The 18,013-nt window shown below is 53.5% G+C and overlaps 1 protein-coding gene across 2 annotated transcripts; it reads left to right on the top strand.

The window, feature by feature from the left end:
• EHD2 (EH domain containing 2) lies at nt 1-16,291 on the top strand. 2 transcript variants are annotated; one of them, XM_010946875.3, is made up of 6 exons: nt 1-157; nt 2,088-2,550; nt 3,065-3,162; nt 7,023-7,435; nt 12,230-12,394; nt 14,477-16,291. In XM_010946875.3, exons 2-6 carry the CDS (start codon nt 2,147-2,149, stop codon nt 15,026-15,028), a joined length of 1,632 nt encoding a protein of 543 aa, XP_010945177.1. In that variant the 5' UTR covers nt 1-157; nt 2,088-2,146; the 3' UTR covers nt 15,029-16,291. The 2 variants fall into 2 exon arrangements, with proteins under 2 accessions (XP_010945177.1, XP_074225434.1); XM_074369333.1 differs by having other exon boundaries at nt 34-157; nt 2,092-2,550.
• The last annotated feature ends 1,722 nt before the right edge of the window (nt 16,292-18,013 follow it).

The following is an 18,013-nucleotide window of genomic DNA, read 5'->3' as shown; positions in this document are numbered from 1 at the left end:
TCGGCCCCTCCCTTCCCTCCTCCGGGCTCCGGGCCCCACCCGGCTCAGACGGCTCCGGACGGGACCGTGAGCACAGGCCGCTCTGCGGGCGCCTCGGATCCCCGCGGGACCCCCGCCCAGCTCGCCCGCCGGGTCCAGCCGCCTGCGCTCCCCATCGGTGAGTGGCCCCCGACCGCAGCTGTCGCCTCCCCACTTCCGCCCGCGGAAACCCCGAGCATGCTCTGGCTGTCGATTATTCCCCTGCTCCCCAAAGACCGTCGGTCCACACCGCAGTCAGTGTGTCACGGTCTCCCCGGTGTCCCCAGTCCCTTCCCAAACCACCTGTCTCCTCCACCACCCCCAGCCCCTTCCAGCCTGTAACAGTGTCCCTCACTCTCCTCCTCCCTTCCAGTCTCTTCCACTCCCCCATCCTCTTAACCAGAGGAGATCCCCTCCTTGGGGTCTCCCTCTGCCGCCCTCATCCACTTCTGGACTAGTTGGTTCCCTCCTCCCACCCAAGAGCGCCTCTCCTCCCTCACCAACACCATGCCTGTCCAGCCATCCTCAAGCGTCCTCCCCAAGATGTCCCTCAGGTCCCTCCCTGCATAGGACACCGCCCAGGGCCCCCTCCCTCTGCCAACATCCCAGGTCCTGGCTCCTGCCTCTCCTTGACCTCTCTAGCAACTTCCCCGAATTCTTTTCCCTTTTTAAAAAGTATCATTATGATTTTGTGGATTTTAACATATTTGGTTTGCAGTATTTCTGATGCTCAAATTGTCCCATCTCCTAGTGGGAATCCTGTCCAGCTGGATCTGTGTCCCCATGACATGCTCCATCCATGTTTGAGCACTTCCCCACTATCTAATCCAAGTTCACTTGTTCTTTCCCTGCCTCAGCCCTGGAGTCAGCCATTTCTCCAAGAAGTCTCAGTTTCTTTTAGTAAAAAAGTGTTTAGTGACTTCAGTCTGGCCAAAGTTGTTTCTGTGAAAAGATCGTTAAAATTATAAGCATCTGCTTAGACTGATCAAGGGGGAAGAAAGGAAAGAAAGCAAAGGCACAAATGACTGAAACCAGGAGTGACAAAAGGGACATCACTACAGATCCTATAGAGAATGAAAGAGTAGTACAGGAATCTAGAGAACACAGTCTGAATGCCGCGGGTGCTCGTTGCCGCTAGGTCCCTAATTTTTTCTCTCCCTAACTCCCTAGACCCACAATAGGAGTGCAGGCTCTGAGATCATGTTGCCTGGAGTCCCACCTTGAGCACTCTCTAGCAAAGTGACCTTGGGCAAGTTGTGGTTATCTCCCTGAACCTCCATTTCCTTGTCAGAAAAGTAAGGAAAATAATAGCCCTACCTTACAAGGCGGTTGTGAAGATTCAGTGAGTTAGAGCCGTGTCTGGCATGCAGTGATCATAAATGTTATTATTCTTGTGATAATATCATGATCTGGGGGGCCAAGAGCAGTCGTTCAGCCTCAGTTTTCATTCCTCATCCTTGTGTCCATGTGTCCAGCCACTCTGTCCATCCATTTCATCACTCCAAGCCATGACACACAGCATCCTCTTCCTAAATGCCCTTGTCCTGCTCGCTCTTTAGGGAGCAGCTCAAAAGTCAGCCAAGACAGAGCTTTCCCGATCCTGTGGTTGGTTCATCCTGTCCTGCTCTGGTGCCTACAAATCCACTCCCCGGCACTTGCCAGGCATCACTGACTGCTCAGTGCCCAGGTTCTCGCCTCACTGGAGGCTCTGAGTGTATGGGGACTGGTCTTTGGTCTATCTGACACATGATGTGATTTCAGTGAAAATGTGTGAAATAATGGAAGGGGTGGGGAAGGAGATAGAAAAAGATGAAGGAATTATATTTCTTTGCATTGGCTGCTGCATCCTTCCATTTGTTTATCTCTTGATCGTCCACCATCAATTCTCCTTGTTCAGTCATTCCACTGTCACTCTCTTTCTCTTCTTTCGGCTGGAATAATCACCTTTTTCCTCCTTCAGCCCTCACCTCCTGCCATCCTCCATCACTGCTCTCAGAGGCTCCTCCCCCACTACGCATTCCCACCTCCTTCTCCAGGCAGTCCTCTGTCAACACCCTCTCCTCCCGCAGGTAGCTCTCCCCACCTTGTGCATCTCCATCAGCGAGCCAGCGGGCAGTGTGCAGCCACCATGTTCAGCTGGCTGAAGCGGGGAGGAGCTCGGGGCCAGCAGCCCGAGGCCATCCGCACGGTGACCTCGGCACTCAAGGAGCTGTACCGCACCAAGCTGCTGCCTCTAGAGGAGCACTACCGCTTCGGGGCCTTCCATTCACCAGCCCTGGAGGATGCCGACTTCGACGGCAAACCCATGGTGCTGGTGGCTGGCCAGTACAGCACGGGCAAGACCAGCTTCATCCAGTACCTCCTGGAGCAGGAGGTGCCCGGCTCCCGCGTGGGACCCGAGCCCACCACCGACTGCTTCGTGGCCGTCATGCATGGTGACACTGAGGGCACGGTGCCTGGCAACGCCCTCGTCGTTGACCCGGACAAGCCCTTCCGCAAACTCAACCCCTTTGGGAACACCTTCCTCAACAGGTGTGCAGCCGAGAGCCAGGAATGCATCTTCCTGTCCCTGGCCCCCCTCTCTGTCCCATCCCTGCCTGTGTTTCTCTCCTTTTCAGCCCCAGTTCCTTTCTCTCTATGGGATCCTTCCTCTTCCTGCCTTCTCCAGGGGAGCAGTTAAGCCAGTGGAGCCTGGGTTCAACTCCCATCTAGCTGGGTGGACTTGGGCAAATGACTTAACCTTTCTGTTCCTCTTATCCTCATCTGGATAATGGGGATAACCATAGTCCTTACTCTGTAGGGTTGTTGCGAGGACTAAATGAATTAATATATACAAAGTCCTTAGAACAGCACCTGGCACAAAGTAAGTGCCAAGTAAACATCAGCTCTGATTATTTTTTATAGTTGTTAATCTCTGCCCTGATCTTCCGGTTCTCTTTCAAGATTTTTCCCATCTCTGAGCCCGATTCTCCTCTGGTCTCCCTTCTTAAGTGTCCTCTCCTCCTGCCCCTCCCTGCATTGACCCCTGACCTTCCCTCTACCCCAGGTTCATGTGCGCCCACCTCCCCAATCAGGTCCTGGAGAGCATTAGTATCATCGACACCCCAGGCATCCTGTCGGGTGCCAAACAGAGAGTGAGCCGCGGTGAGTGAGGCCCGGATCCCTGGGTCTGAGGGAGGAGGGGGCTGAGTGTGGGGACTCCGGGGTCCAAGGGAGGAAGGGCCCAGGGTCTCTGCTAGAACTTGAGCCTGGGTCAGCCGACCCTGAGCTAGCTGGGTAGCAGAAGGGGGCTGGCCGAAGGCTGCGGTTCCTCCACCTTGGCGCAGGTCTGTGGGTGGGGGAGGCCAGCGGGTGAGCGCATGTGAACAGGCTGCAGCTGCATGTCCGGGCGGGTCTGGAGATGGAGAGGGAGAGATCCAGAGAGACCGAGAGAGATACACAAAGTCAGGGACGGAGAGAGATTCAGAGGGTGAGGCAGCCGTGCGGAGAGACGGGAGACGCGGAGAGGAGGCGGAGCCGGGCGGGGAGGCCCTGGGTCGGTGTGAGCTCCTGGCTTCGCGTCTGGGCCACAGATGGGGCTGAGAAGGGCCGGGGAGGGGTAATCTGGGCGGGGGCCAAGGCCGGGCCTGGAATTTATAAACAGCTGTGCAGGGGGAGCGGCGGGGGGTGAATTCCTGCGGGGGCCTCCGAGCAAGCCCAGCCCCCACCCCTGCCCGGCCGGGCCCGGAGTCTGCGCCCCTTCCCCCTCCCCCACCCCCCAGCATTTCGGTCCCCGCCGCCCCGCGCCGCCTCGGAGGCCAGAAACTGGGGCAAAGGAGGCTGCAGAGTGGGGCAGAGGGGACTGGGAGGCGACGGCAAGGAGGCTGGGCTGCGGGGCGGGGGCGCGGAGGGTTCCGGTGTCCCTGGCCACCGCCCCGGAGCGCACGTCCCCCGGGGAGAAAGGCTGGAGGCAGCTGCACGGGCGATGGGGGTGCCCCCACCCCCCGACCCCCGCCCCGCCGCCAGCCCGACGCGGGAGCAGCGGGCGGGGAGTTCCTGGGGAGCCCGCCCCGGGGGCCAGGCCTGGGACAGCCGGAGGGAGCAGGGCCTCCAAGCCAGGGCTGGGCTGCCGGGTGGGGGACCCAAAGGCTGTGGGAAGTGGGAGAGAGTAGAGAACGGGGTCTCCTTCCCTGGCAGTGGGGGGAGAAGAAGAGAAGGAGCGTCTGTCTGTCTGCCTGTCTGTCTGTCTGTGAGGATGTGTATATGTGTGTGTCTGGGAGTCCGTGCCCGTGATTCTGGCTGGGTGTGACTCTGTGTGGCTCTGCAGGACCGCTGGGGACTTTGTGGGACTGTGTGTGACCGTGACTAATGGTGTCTCCGTATGCGATTGTATTGTGGAACGTGTGTGTGAGTGCATTGTGCAAGGGAAGTTTTGTGTAACCGTGTGGATAATTTGGCATGTGTCTGGGAAAGTGTACAACTGTGGCTGTGACTCTGAGGTGGTGTGTCTGTGTGTCAGGGCTGTGCGTGTGGTTGTAACTGTGTGGCCACGGAGGACTGTATGGGATGGAGGGGATTTTGTTGGATTGTGTGTGGTTATGTCTTTGTATACAGTTGTGTGCTTGTGTGTACAAGTGAGGTTGTGTGTGTGTGCAGGAGTGTATATGATTGTGTCTCTGTAACATGATGGGTGTGCAGATGTGCACGGGCTTGTGTGCGTTAGCTGCTGCCTGTTACTTTGTGTTTCACGTTGTCTTTGCAATTTTGTGACCACAAATATTTGTGTAGGTCCCAGATTGTGAGTAAGGCGTGTTTGGAAATCTGCATCTTATAGTGTGTGGGTATGATTGCATCCAGGTGTGTGCTACTGAGTGCATGAGTGTATGTGTGGATGCATGTGTGCATTGGTGGAGCGTGTGTCTGGAATATGTGTGCACACACGTGTGTGATTGTAGCATAGTGGAGCCCCCTGGCGGGGCTCATATCTGGGCTCTACTACTTTGAAGCTGTGGGACCTTGACCAAGCCACTTAACCTCTCCGTGCCTCAGTTTTCTCATATATAAAATGGAAGTATAATAGCATCAGCCTCAGACTTTGCCCTGAGGGTTAAAATTAAGTGTCAAACGCGTGGAGTTAGAACTGTGTGGCGCACAGTGAGTGCTATGGAAGCGCTCAGGACAACTGTTTTTCCTGTGTGAGTGCCGTGTTTGTGCACCCCAGGTGCCACGTCTTGCATTCCCACGCCGACTCAACCTCCCTCCCATCTTCCCTCCCTACATGAGACACACTTTCCAAATCTAGGCTGGTGTGTGTGTTTGTGTAGACATTGGGGAGGGAGGAGGGGCCCCAGTTGCTGTCCTTATGGTGACCTGGCCCTTCCTCCCCCCAAAACAATGTCATCACCCCCGCCCTGTCCAGTCCAGTCCCCAGTGGCTGCAGGAGACTGCTTCCTCCCTGACAGGATGGGCCCAGTACAAGCTCCCTAGTGGAGCGTGGAGGCCCATAGGGCTGCTGCTCTGTTGCCTCCTAGCTGTATAAGGAGTAAATTCCTTAACCTCTCTGTCTCTGTTCCCCATTTTGGAAAATGGCGGTCATAGAGTGTCTGTCTCCTGGGGTTGTTTTGAAGATTCAGTGAGTTGATTCAGGGAGAGCGGGAGTTGACATCAAGTGAATCAGCGATGGGTTTCTGTTCTGTCAGTTAACTCCTCATCCCCCAGGTTGTCACTCTGTTCCCTCCTCCTGGAAGCCCTCCCTGACCTCCCAGGCTGGATCAGGCACCTCCGTCTGGGCTCCTGCAGCTCCCTGGGTTTTCCCATCCCAGTCTGACCTCTGGACTGGGAGCGAAGTTAAGACAGAATTGGAGCTGTCTCAGCCACTGTGTCCTCCGCACAGAGCAGGCGACTTTGGGGATGGCTCCTGGATGACTTCCCCATGATGTCTTGCAGGCATCGTGAGTAATACTTGTTGAGTGCTTACCATGAGCCCAGCACTGCTTTTATTATTTTTTTTTTAACAGTTTTATTGTGGTATAATTTACATGCCTAAAGTTACTCATTTTAAGTGTGTAGTTCAGTGCCAGACACTGTCTTAAGCTCTTTATATATATTAGCCTATTTATGTTCTTTTAACGTTCATACAGTCCTCTGAGGTAGATCCTATTAGGATTTCCATTTTACCGAAGAGGAAACAGAGGTTCAGAGAGGTTACCTGCTTGCTTAAGGTCACCTAACTGATGGGGGCAGAGCTGGAATTCAAACCCAGGTTTTCCTGACTGCCAAGTCAGGGGGTCTCAACTGCTTCTCTCTGCTCTCCCGAGCATCGCTTGATGCTGAATGAATGAGGGAACAGGCAAAAGAGTGGACTGTGTGAATGAATAAGTGAATGAGGAAATGAATGGTGAGAGGAATGAATGAATGAACTCAGGAGCCAGCTGTTATGCTCCAGAAAGGCAAGGACCTTGTCTGTGTGTTTTCTGTAGCATCCCCAGTGCCCAGGACAGGGCCTGGCATACAGAAGACTCTCGGTCAATATTGTTAACAAACTGAAAATTTTTCACATCTGCTGTGGCAAGGGCCTGGGTGAACTCTTTAGTTGCTGGTCGGTGGGGTGATCTGACAGGTCCTGGGGAGGCCCTTTGGGGGCCTGGGGTACATAGAACCACAGGGAGTGTAGTAGGAAACACTTCAGTGTTTTGCTAACCCCTGCATCCTGACCAGTGCATGCTGCTAATGTCTGCCTAATGAATGAATGAAATGGGGGAGGGGTGATTTCCCCCTGTAGTCAGATGGCCTGAGCAACTGGAGCCAGAGTGATGGGGGAAATTCTGAGGGCTGGTTGGACCAGAGCTGTGGGGTCACCCTTGGGACCTTGGCTGTTTCCCATAGACACAAATTTGGATAGTTAACAACCTGAACATCTGTACAGCCCAATGTAAGTCCAAACCCATGGTTGTGTCCGAATGACTGGAGGCTCTGGGGCTGACCTCTGCCCCTGGCATCCTTGTTACCCCCTCCCTTCCCCCCAGGCTATGACTTCCCAGCCGTGCTGCGCTGGTTCGCTGAGCGGGTGGACCTCATCATCCTGCTCTTCGATGCTCACAAGCTGGAGATCTCCGACGAGTTCTCGGAGGCCATCAACGCCCTGAGAGGCCACGAGGACAAGATCCGCGTGGTGCTCAACAAGGCCGACATGGTGGAGACGCAGCAGCTGATGCGCGTCTACGGGGCGCTCATGTGGGCGCTGGGCAAGGTGGTGGGCACGCCCGAGGTGCTGCGCGTCTACATCGGCTCCTTCTGGTCCCAGCCCCTCCTGGTGCCCGACAACCGGCGGCTCTTTGAGCTGGAGGAGCAAGACCTCTTCCGCGACATCCAGGGCCTGCCACGCCACGCCGCCTTGCGCAAGCTCAATGACCTGGTGAAGAGGGCCCGGCTGGTGCGGGTGAGCGCTAATGGGGGGCTGGCTGAGCAGTCACGGGGGACAGGCAGGGAGGGCCGGCTCTTGTCTTTCCTCTGATCCTTCTCTACGTGGCTGCTGGTCACTGACGTCAGCTCATCAGTTAGTTCTCTAAGAAATTGCTCCTGCTGTGCCTGGCTCTGTGCTGGTGGCGCTGGGAACACAGCAGTGACCAAAGCAATCCAGGGGAGAAGACAGCCCCATCCCCAGACAGTGACAACCCGGCATGGTCACGGCTGGGTGGAGGAAGCCCAGAGGGAAATCAGGGAGGGCTTCTTGGAGGAGAGGGCAGCTGAGCTGCAAACTGGAGGATGAGGAGAATGAGGAGGGGAAGGGATTCTAGAAAGTGGAACCAGCAAGTGCATGGACTGGAGATGAGACCATGGCCAGTTCAGGGAAGAGGGAAAATGTCAGTGTTGAACCCAGTGTAGACAGTAGGAGTAACTGGATCTGAGGCTGGGGAGGGGGGTGAGAGTCAGTTCACCCAGGGCTGTGGCCTGGAACTTTGATCCCCAGGGCACTGGGGAGCCATGGAAGGATTCAGAGCCGAGAAGGCACAGGGTCAGATTCCAGCTGCCTTCTGGAGGGTAGATTCCAGGGCAGTGAGACCCAGTGCTGAGACCTGGGAGGAGACTGGGGACCAGGAGGAGCCTGGATCAGGACAGAACCTCAAGAGAGGGGAGGAGAGCTCTGGTTTAAGAGCAACTTTGGAGGCCAAATGGAACATTCACAGGGGAGGCTGCCTGCCAGGGTGGAGGTGGGGCAGGAAGCTGAGAGGCAGGGAGGCCGAGAAAGTTGTGGGGGATGGAGGAGCCTGAGGTGTTGATTTAAGGATCAGCAGAGAGGGGGTGAGTCAGAGCCCCCACCCCCACCCCAGGAATCCTCCTTGGGAGGGAGCGGCCCAGTGTGGACAGCTCCTGCAGCCTCTGGAATCCACCTTTCTCTCCTCTTCTGCCCAGATTCTGGACTGTCTCTGTCTCTCTGTCTCTCTGTATATATATCTCTTCATTTTTACCTCTTTCTCACTTTCTCTTTCTCTTATTCTTTCTTTTTCCTCTCCCCTCCCTCATTCATTCTCTCTCTTTCCATCTCTCCCTGTTTTCCCCTGGTTAGCCCTCTTCCCCCGGACCTGGTCCCCCAGGCCCCTCCGAGAAGCAGACAGCAACCAGAGCTGAGGCCCGGGGTCCGTGGGACAGAGGGGTGAGGTGGGGCCGGACACCTGGTGGTTCTGCCACGCAGGAGGCGGCTCCGGAAACCTGGACAAACCCCGGAGTCCGGGACCCGCGCCCCGGCCCACTCTACCCTCCCACCTTATCTCTTCCTGGCACCTTCCCCCGCTTCCTTTCTGGAAAAGCCATTAGAGCCCTCCCGCCTCCCTTCTTCTGGGTCCCCAGGAGCCGCCCTTAGGCCCCGCCCCTCCTCCCTCCCCATTGGCCCTCCACAGGCCCCACCCGCTAGCCTGGCCACACCCCTGCCCTGATTGGCTCCTCAGATCTACAGACCACTCCTTCCCCCTCCTCCTGCAGATCCATCTATGGCTCCCCAGTGCCGCTCAAGACACAAGGTCCATGGTGACCAAGCCTCTCTGACCCTCCCCTGCCCTGTGTCACCCACTCACCCTCCACGTGTGATTCTGCCATCGAACAACGGCCCACATCATTTACCTCCCACATGCTCTCCCCCGACAGTACAAGACCTCTCTGCACTCTCGGTAACTACCCTCTGTGCCTTAGTTTCCCCATCGTCTGTAACGATGTAAGATGTGGAAGAGTCCTCTGGCTCTGCCCTTTGGTCGAAGTGACAGCTGCTGCTAGAAGGGGCGATCTCATTGTGCTATGGTACTGGAGGCCAAGGTCTTGGGAAGTTCTGATTCTTAAGAGGCCAGTATGCCCTGAACCTTCATACCAAGCACCCCAAGGGCACTCAATAACATTCATTCAACAGTTACTGAGCACCTACCTCGTGCTCCAGCACTGTTCTAAGCCCTGGGGGATACAGTAGGGGACAAAACAGATAACGTTTCTTTTCTTATAGAATTGCTTTTTAATGGGGAAATGGATATTAAACAAGTTCGTCTCTAATATTATATTGTATGTGATAAGAATTATGAGAGAAAATGAAGCAGAAGAGAGGCTGGTGAGGGGCTGTTTTAGGGACTAGGATTGTCAGGGAGGGCCTCCTGGAGGAGGTGATATTTGAGCAGAAACCTGAAGGAGGGGAAGGTGTGAGTCAAGTGGAGAACTGGGGAAGACCATACCAGGCAGAGGGAACAGCAAGTGCAAAGGCCCTGGGGCTGGGATGTGCTTGGACAAGAAGCTCAGGGTGGCTGGAGGAGACTGGGTGGTGGAGATGGGAGGAGATGAAGATTTAGAGCCAGCCAGGTGCCACCATAATATTTAACCTTCTAAATTTATGACTCACTAAAAGAACTTTTTAATTTAACATTTAAGACCATCTCATGGGAAAGCATTCAGGCTCTGTCAAAAGTGCCCTCTCCCACCCCTGACTCCAAAGGCTCTCAGGTTCTCTTCCCTATAGGCAATCCCCATGAGTAGTTTCTTGGTTTTCAGGTATATTCTATTTTTATTTAAGCATATCCATTTAATTATTGAGCTTCCTATTAAAAAATAGGACATATGAATGCTCACTTTTCTTCTCTCCTTGTTTGTTTTTTTGATAACTTATGAAATTGTGGCTCAAAGTTTCTCCAGTTCATTGGTTTGTTCCACAAATATTTTTTCAGTATTTTCTATGCACAATGCACTGGCACTGGGGACAGAGGGAACAGACAAGGTCTCAGCCCTCCTAGAGCTATCATTCTGATAGAAGGAGACAATAAGTAAACAAACAGAAATAAAATAATGATGAATTGTGATAAGTGTTGTGAACACTAAAAGTAAAGCTAGAAAGGAATTGGATAGTGGTGCTTGGGGCACCTGCTTCCCATAGGATGGCCTCTGTGAGGAGGTGATATCAAAAGGAAGCTGAGGGAGCCAGTTGGGAGACCAGGGCAGCGTTCCATGCAGAGAGCAGCATGTGCAAAGGTCTTGAAGTGGGAAAAAGATAGACATGATGATAAAAAAGGAAGGTAGGGGCTAAGGGTATAGCTCAGTGATAGAGCACATGCTTAGCTTGCATGAGGTCCTGGGTTTAATACCCAGTACCTCCTTTAAAAGAATAACACAAAAGAAGGCAGGTGAGGAAGTAGGTGGGGGCAGATAATATTGGATGAAGTGGCAGGAGCCAAATAATGGAGAGCAGCGCTGCTCAAACCCCTCTGTCTCAGGAGCTCCTTACAGTCTTAAAAATTGTTGAGGACCCCAAAGACCTTGTATGCACATGGATTAAATCTTTCTATATGGGCCATATTAGAAGTTAAAACTGAGAAGACATTTAATATTTATTTCTCTCATATTAATGAACAAACAATAATTATATAATTAACAAGTTATGATAAATGTTATAAGTAAGTTATTGACATTTATGTATATTAATTAACAGATATTGATAACAATTAATATAAGATCATTTAAACTAGCAATAAAAAGTCTATTTTATTACATGTTAACCTAAGTAACAGATGTTTTATGAAAACTATTTTCCAAACCAAAAAAAAAAAAAAAAAAAGAGAAAAAATACTTCAGGGAGGATGGTGGCCCTGTTTTACATGTTTGCAAATCTCTTTAATGTCTGGCTTCGGAGGAGACAGCTGGATTTGCACATCTGTTCTTGCATTCAGTCAGCTGCAATTTCACCCGTCTTTTAGCCCTTAAAAACCCCACCATCCTCTCAGGAGGGAATGAGAGTAAGGAAGACACACAGCCCCTTAGTATTGTTATGAAAACAGTTTGACTGTGCAAATCCCTGGAAGTCTCAGGGACCCCTGGGGGTTCCCTGGACCACGCTTTGAGAATTGTTTGCAGTAAGTCCTTGTCAGCGGTGGTAGGAATTTTAAACTTGAATAAGAAGCAAATAGAGACTTAAGAGCCGCGTCTCGTGGTCGGTCTGGTGCTTATTCCTACAAAAAAAAAAAAAAAAAAAAAAAAAAAAAAAAAACAACAAAAACAAAAAAACCAAAAAGCAAATAAACAAGAAAACTCCAAAAATGAAAAACAAAACCTCCAGCAGCTGCTGCATGGGGAAAGAGGATTGGGATTGTAGGGGCCAGTGGGGAAGCCAGGAGTCCAGTGGGGTGACTGATGTGTCTCCCCAGGCAAGAGAGGGTGCCTGCTGGGATGGGGTGGAGAGAAAAGGAAAAGTAGGAGAGAAATTTAGGAGTTTAAAGGACTCGCTGATGAATTGGATGTGGCCGGTGAGGTGTGAGAATCAAATCAGGAATGATTTCCAGGTTTCTGGGCTCAACTGGGGGCTGGGGGGGGGGTGCCATTTGTTTCCCTGAGATGGGCACAGATGAGTGGCCCAGCCCCTCGAATTCCAAGGCGGGCAGAAGGCGTCCTAAGATGGAGCTGTCCAGGAATGTTGACAAGGCCATCAGCTCTGAGCCTTGAGCTCCAGGGAGAGGCCGAGGCTGGTATGTAGATCTGGCAGTGGATGGCAAGGAGGGGTGCTTAAGCCACAGGAGGGGCTGAGATTACCTGGAAGAGGGGAGGAGCCCTTCTTCCCAGGGCACCAGCAGCAGCAGCTTACCTGTAGCTGTTAGAAATGCACATTCTCAGGACCAAGTGAATCCGGAAGTCTGGGTGACATGTGTTTTAACGAGCCCCACTGCATGACTGTGAGGCAGGCTCAGGTGAGAACTTTCCCCCCCACCCACGACAGGTTCACGCATACATCATCAGCTACCTGAAGAAGGAGATGCCGTCCGTGTTTGGGAAGGAGAACAAGAAGAAGCAGCTGATCCTCAAGCTGCCTGTCATCTTTGCTAAGATTCAGCTGGAGCATCACATATCTCCTGGTGACTTTCCTGACTGCCAGAAGATGCAGGTGGGAGGCCAAAGGGGTGATAGGAAGGTTGGCTTCTGTGGGCTCTGGGATGGGGCCTCAGAAACTGGAGAGATGGATGGCAGGTTCCTGAAAGCACTTCCTATCAATGATTCCTTGGGAGCATGGATTTGTGAGTTAGGATAAGGGAGTGATGAGCAAACCCAAAGTAACTAGGGCTTAATTAGGATAGAACTTTATTTCCCTCCTTCATAAAACTCTTGGAAGATGGTCCACGGCTGGCTTGGTACTTTACAGAGCCAGGGACTCAGTCCCCATCAGTCTTAAGTCTCCATCCCTAGCCTCCAATCCAAAGAACCCCTCATGGTACAAAATGGCTGCAGAAACTCCAGCCATTGTCTATATTCCAGCCAGAAATAGTACTTTCTACAATGATGGAAATGTTCTATGCTGTGTTGTCCAATGCAGTAAACACTAGCCATATTAAAACTGAAATTTTAGGTTTCAATTTAAACTAATTTCAATTTAAATAATCCCAGGTGGCTACAGTATTGAGCAGGATAATTCTAAAGTTGCATATGAAACTCGTGCTGACATCCAATTGGCCAGAACTTGGTCACATGGCCATATCTGCTGCAAGGGAAGCTGGGAAATGTAGTCTTTCCTCTAGGTGGCCAAGTGCCCAGGTAATATTTGGGGATTCCAGCACGGAGAAGGAAGGGACAGATGGATATTGGGGGATCACTGGAGGCTCCTCACCTTTCCAGGTCTAGGATTAATCAGTGTTGGGGAAAGCATTGGGTTTGGGTGTGGCAGCCTGGGGTAAATGAGCTGCTGGAGGTGGGCAGGGCAGGAGCGACCAAATGAACATGGGCATAGAGTCCCAGGCTCAGGCATGGAATTGAGGACTAGCCTGTCGGCCCAGGCTGAGCCTCTGTTCTGAGGTTGCATTAGGCTGATACTCAAAGCCTCTGACCTTTGCATCTGAGATGTTTCTAGTCCAAGATTGAGGAATTATAGTAGGGTGAATTTCCCCTTGGCCACCAACTAGCTCTGTGAACCTGGACAAGTCACTTACCTTTTCAGAGCCTCAGGTTCTTCAACTGGAAACTTAAAATTTCAGTTTTAATGTGGCTAGTGGTTACCACATTGGACAGCACAGCATAGAACATTTCCATCATCGTACAAAGTACTGTTGCTGGCTGGAATATAGACACAATGGCTAGAGTTGCCACAGCCATTCTGTATCATTGTTCTTGGGACTGGAGGCCAGGCTTGGAGACTTAAGACAGAAGGGGACTGAGTCCCTCTGTAAATCACCAAGCCAGCCCTTGGAGCTAGATAAATAGCAGCTGCTAATGTTATGCTGACATTTACTGAGCACTTGATCCATATGAATTCATTTAGCCTTTCCCACCTCCCAGTGAAGGGAGTGCTACTTATCAACCTGTTTTTACAAATGTGGAAACTATTGCCCAGAGATGTGAAGTCACTTGCCCGAGGTCACACAGCTCCCGAGTGGCAGAGCTGGGTTGGAACCTGGGCAGCCTGGCCTAGGATTCCTCCCTGCCCTTCTCCATCACATTCCCATTTCTTTATGGTCACAATCAGTGGGCCTCTCTGCCTTGGCTCTGGAAATTAATGTGGTGCCATGATACAGCTTGGTCTTTGCTGCAGCTCCCAGCGCAATTGACTTACCAGCTGTGCTGGTGAGAAGCAGCTTGACCACAAACCCAGCCCCCAGTGGCTCGAGCACCAGATGACTTCTTGCCTGGGGGGTGGGGTGGGGGGCGGTCTCAGGGACAAACTGCCTTAGCCCTGGTAACAGAGCTAGCAGAGTGGCAGGAATTGTGTTTTCTTAACTTGCATAACAGTGGGGGTGCTGGCCGGGCAGCTGGGGTGCCTTAGAGGCTGGGCAGGGCTCAGGGCCCACCGGGGTGCTCTGATAAAACTGCAGCCGATGTCAAAATGATGAAATCCTTCTCTACTGGCTGGTGAACAGCTGCTGAGTCACGGGAGAGTCTCCAACCCCACTACTGTCCAGTGACTTGGGGGGGATACCCGGCACGGGAGAGGCGACCTGGGGATGGTGTCCCTGACTCCTCTGTGCCCTCATCCCTCTAGGAGCTGCTGATGGCTCATGACTTCACCAAGTTCCACTCATTGAAGCCGAAGCTGTTGGAGGCGCTGGATGAGATGCTGACCCATGACATCGCCAAGCTCATGCCCCTGCTCCGGCAGGAGGAGCTGGAGAGCACGGAGGTGGGCGTGCAGGGGGGCGCTTTTGAGGGTACCCACATGGGCCCGTTTGTGGAGCGGGGGCCTGACGAGGCCCTGGAGGACGGTGAGGAGGGCTCAGACGACGAGGCCGAGTGGGTGGTGACCAAGGACAAGTCCAAGTACGACGAGATCTTCTACAACTTGGCGCCAGCCGACGGGAAGCTAAGCGGCACCAAGGCCAAGACCTGGATGGTGGGTACCAAGCTCCCCAACTCTGTGCTGGGGCGCATCTGGAAGCTGAGCGACGTCGACCGAGATGGCATGCTGGATGACGAGGAGTTCGCCCTGGCCAGCCACCTTATTGAGGCCAAGCTCGAGGGCCATGGGCTGCCCACCAACCTGCCCCGCCGCCTAGTGCCACCCTCTAAGCGGCGCCACAAGGGCTCGGCTGAGTGAGCCAGTCGCTGCCTGCCGGCCCTCCCTCCCACTTGCCCTGCTGTGGCTCCCCAGCTCTGGACAGCTGCACGCAACCCCCCCACCCCTGCCCACACACGTCCTGCCTGCCCACTCCCCTGGCTGTAGGTTGGGGGTCCCTCCACCCCCAAGCCAGACAGTAGGGACCAGGGGAGGGGCAAGACTTCTCTGCCCATCTTTCACAGCTCTACCCTCACATACATTTGGCACATCGTACCAACACTAATACACACACACACACACACAGAAGCGTCCAACTGTGCATCAGTTACTCAAATATTTATTGAGCACCTACTCTGTTCATACATTCAGGGCTCCTTCTAGGCACTGGGGATTACAGCAGAGAGCAACGCACACGTATCTACCTTCCCCGATGGAGCTGACATTCTCAGGAGAGAGCGCCTACATAGTCAAACACTCACACACATACCCGGCCCTAACCAGTCTGATCCCTGATTCTGAGCAAGACCTCTGGCCTCTCCCCATAAGTGAGCGTCCACTTGGTTGAAATGACTAACTGACTTTTCCCCTCCCTTCTCAGCCCACTTCCTCTTGCCTAGCCAGGCAAGGACCCTCCAACCCATCATGTCCTCAGGCTTCGGGACCACTGGGGGCTCAGAGGGGAGACACAACCTCCTACTTCCTCAGAGGGACCCCTCTTGGCCCCTCCCCCCAGTTCTGGCCACACCCCTTTCTTTCATAAGGATCCTCAGTCAACAGAAAAGCCCCTTCCATCCCTGCTCCTCCCAGAATGCCCAGTGTAAGGCATTTCTGTCCTCTGTTCACCTGCCCCAAATTGAAAGCCCAGCCTGCACCCCCCATCCTGGGCTCCCCACAACTGGTGGTCCGAATTTTAGCCTGTTGGGGCACACCCTCTCTGCCCACCATATTTAAGCGGAGCCCCAGCCAGACAGAAAGGCCCCAGGACGTTATTTCAGCCCCCTTTCCAGGGACCTCGTTGGGGGAGGGACTCTTGGTGCTACAGCCCTCCCTTCCCTTCCCTTCCCTAAAGGGAACTCTCACCCCCTACACACACCTTTTCCTGCCTTCACCACATACTAGTGCTTGACCCTGGAGGGGCGCCCCACGGAAAAGATGGGGAAGAGCGAACTAGATGGGGACGATGCCCCCTCCAGGGTGCTCGCTGGGATTCCCACGCCCAACACCTCTCATCCCTGCCTAGGAGGGGGCTGTGAACGTAACAGCGTTCCCACAGAGCAAATAAAGCCAAGGCTTTGTTCCCTATGGGAGTCAGGCTGTCTTGAGATGGGATGTGTGTGTGTGTGTGTGTGTGTGTTTTGGTAGGAGGGGATCGCTCTCCCTCCAAATCCCGGGGAAGGGAGCCCTGGGCTAGACTTCAGGAGGGTCCCCTCCAAGCTCTCGGGGGCAGGGGTGGAGGCCATGACTCAATGCAGCGAGAGCCTGATGACTCAGGCCTGGGCTGGGGGCCAGACCGGCATACTTTCCGAAGAAAAGTTACTCAGGGGCCCTCCCTCCGGGACATCCCTCCCTCTCACCTCCTGCCGCGGGGGCCTGGGAACCAAGCCCTAGGACGTGGGGGTTGAGTGTTTAGAGGAGGGAGCTTGGGTACAACCTGCCCCCGCCCTTTGCCCTGTCCGCCAACGTCCACCCACACAACCTGGGTACGCAACTCCTGACACGTAACACCGGGGACAAGCGGGCTCCCAGAGGGGAGGAGGTGCCGCTGCCCATCAGGACCACCAAGTGTGCGCATGCGCGTGCGCTAGCTCACGCTCGAGGGACTCTCGCCTCCGCTATGCAGCGGACCCCGCTCGCTCTCCCGCCGACTCACACCCAAGACCACACCCACGGCGCCCCGGGACACGCTGGCCGCGCGCCCTCCCCGCCCACGCGCGCCCCGTTGCGCTGCGCCCTGCGCCCCCTGGCGGACACTTGGGAGCTAGGCTGGCTGGTCGCTGAAACCCCTGTCCGAGGTGGTTGGGCTTTAGGTCTCCAGCGCCAAAGTCCCGGGCCATCGGACCCATCACCTTCCCGATGCCGAGTTCCGCGGTGTGAACCCCTGCATGGCGCCTTCCCTCTCTGGGCCATTTTTCCTTTTCGAGTCGAGAACGGCCTTACGAGGCTCTGGATCCCTATGGATGCTTGCCAGGGCCCAAGGGCCTGGGAGCTTCCTTCCTTATTTATAAACAGCATACATTAGTTGATTTTAAGATGAAGTCTCATAGGGCGAGACAGTAACAATAGCTAACATTTACATGCCTGGCGCAATCTTAAGAGATTTGTATATATTATCTTGTTTAATCTCCAGATTGAATCGCCATTTTATAGATGAAGCAACTGAGGCATAACTACTTAGCTTGCCTAAATTAATGATTCTGAGCCTGCGCTTCTAGGGTTCTATAGTGTATGTCTTTAACATCCCTCGCGTGTAACGTTCTGTGCTTCCAATCTCGACATTCCGAAAACTTTGATTTCCAAGGTTCCAAGATTGGAACACTGACAAAGCCAAACGTTCTGAGACTGGACTGCGTCTTGTGCCGAATCTGCCACTGACGGTTCTAACTTTTCTAAGAAAAACTAGTTTTTTTCCCTTCTTTTTTTTTTTTTTTTCTTTTTAGGGGGGTGGGTAATTAGGTTTATTTATTTTTAATGGAGGTACTGGGAATTGAACCCAGGAACTCATGCATGCTAGGCATGCACTCTACCACTTAAACTAGAAAACTAGATTGCCACTAGAAAACTAATTTTTTTAAATCAGCAAGTTAAAAATTAAAAACAATACTCAGATTAAAAAAGTACTCCTGGGCGGCCGCAGCCTCAAATCTACAAACCGGGGCCGAGCGGCACGTGCAGAAGAGGGAGGAACCATTTATCCTTTACCAAGATGGCAGCCTCCACGCCCCTTTGCAGAGCCAGCCACCTTACCAAGATGGTGGCCACCGGAAGTAGGTCACGGGAGGTCTGCGCGCGCATGCCCCAAATCGG

Source organism: Camelus bactrianus, chromosome 9 (genome assembly GCF_048773025.1).
Source record: "Camelus bactrianus isolate YW-2024 breed Bactrian camel chromosome 9, ASM4877302v1, whole genome shotgun sequence".
Classification (NCBI taxonomy): domain Eukaryota; kingdom Metazoa; phylum Chordata; class Mammalia; order Artiodactyla; family Camelidae; genus Camelus; species Camelus bactrianus.
This window is presented reverse-complemented; position numbering and strand designations above follow the sequence as displayed.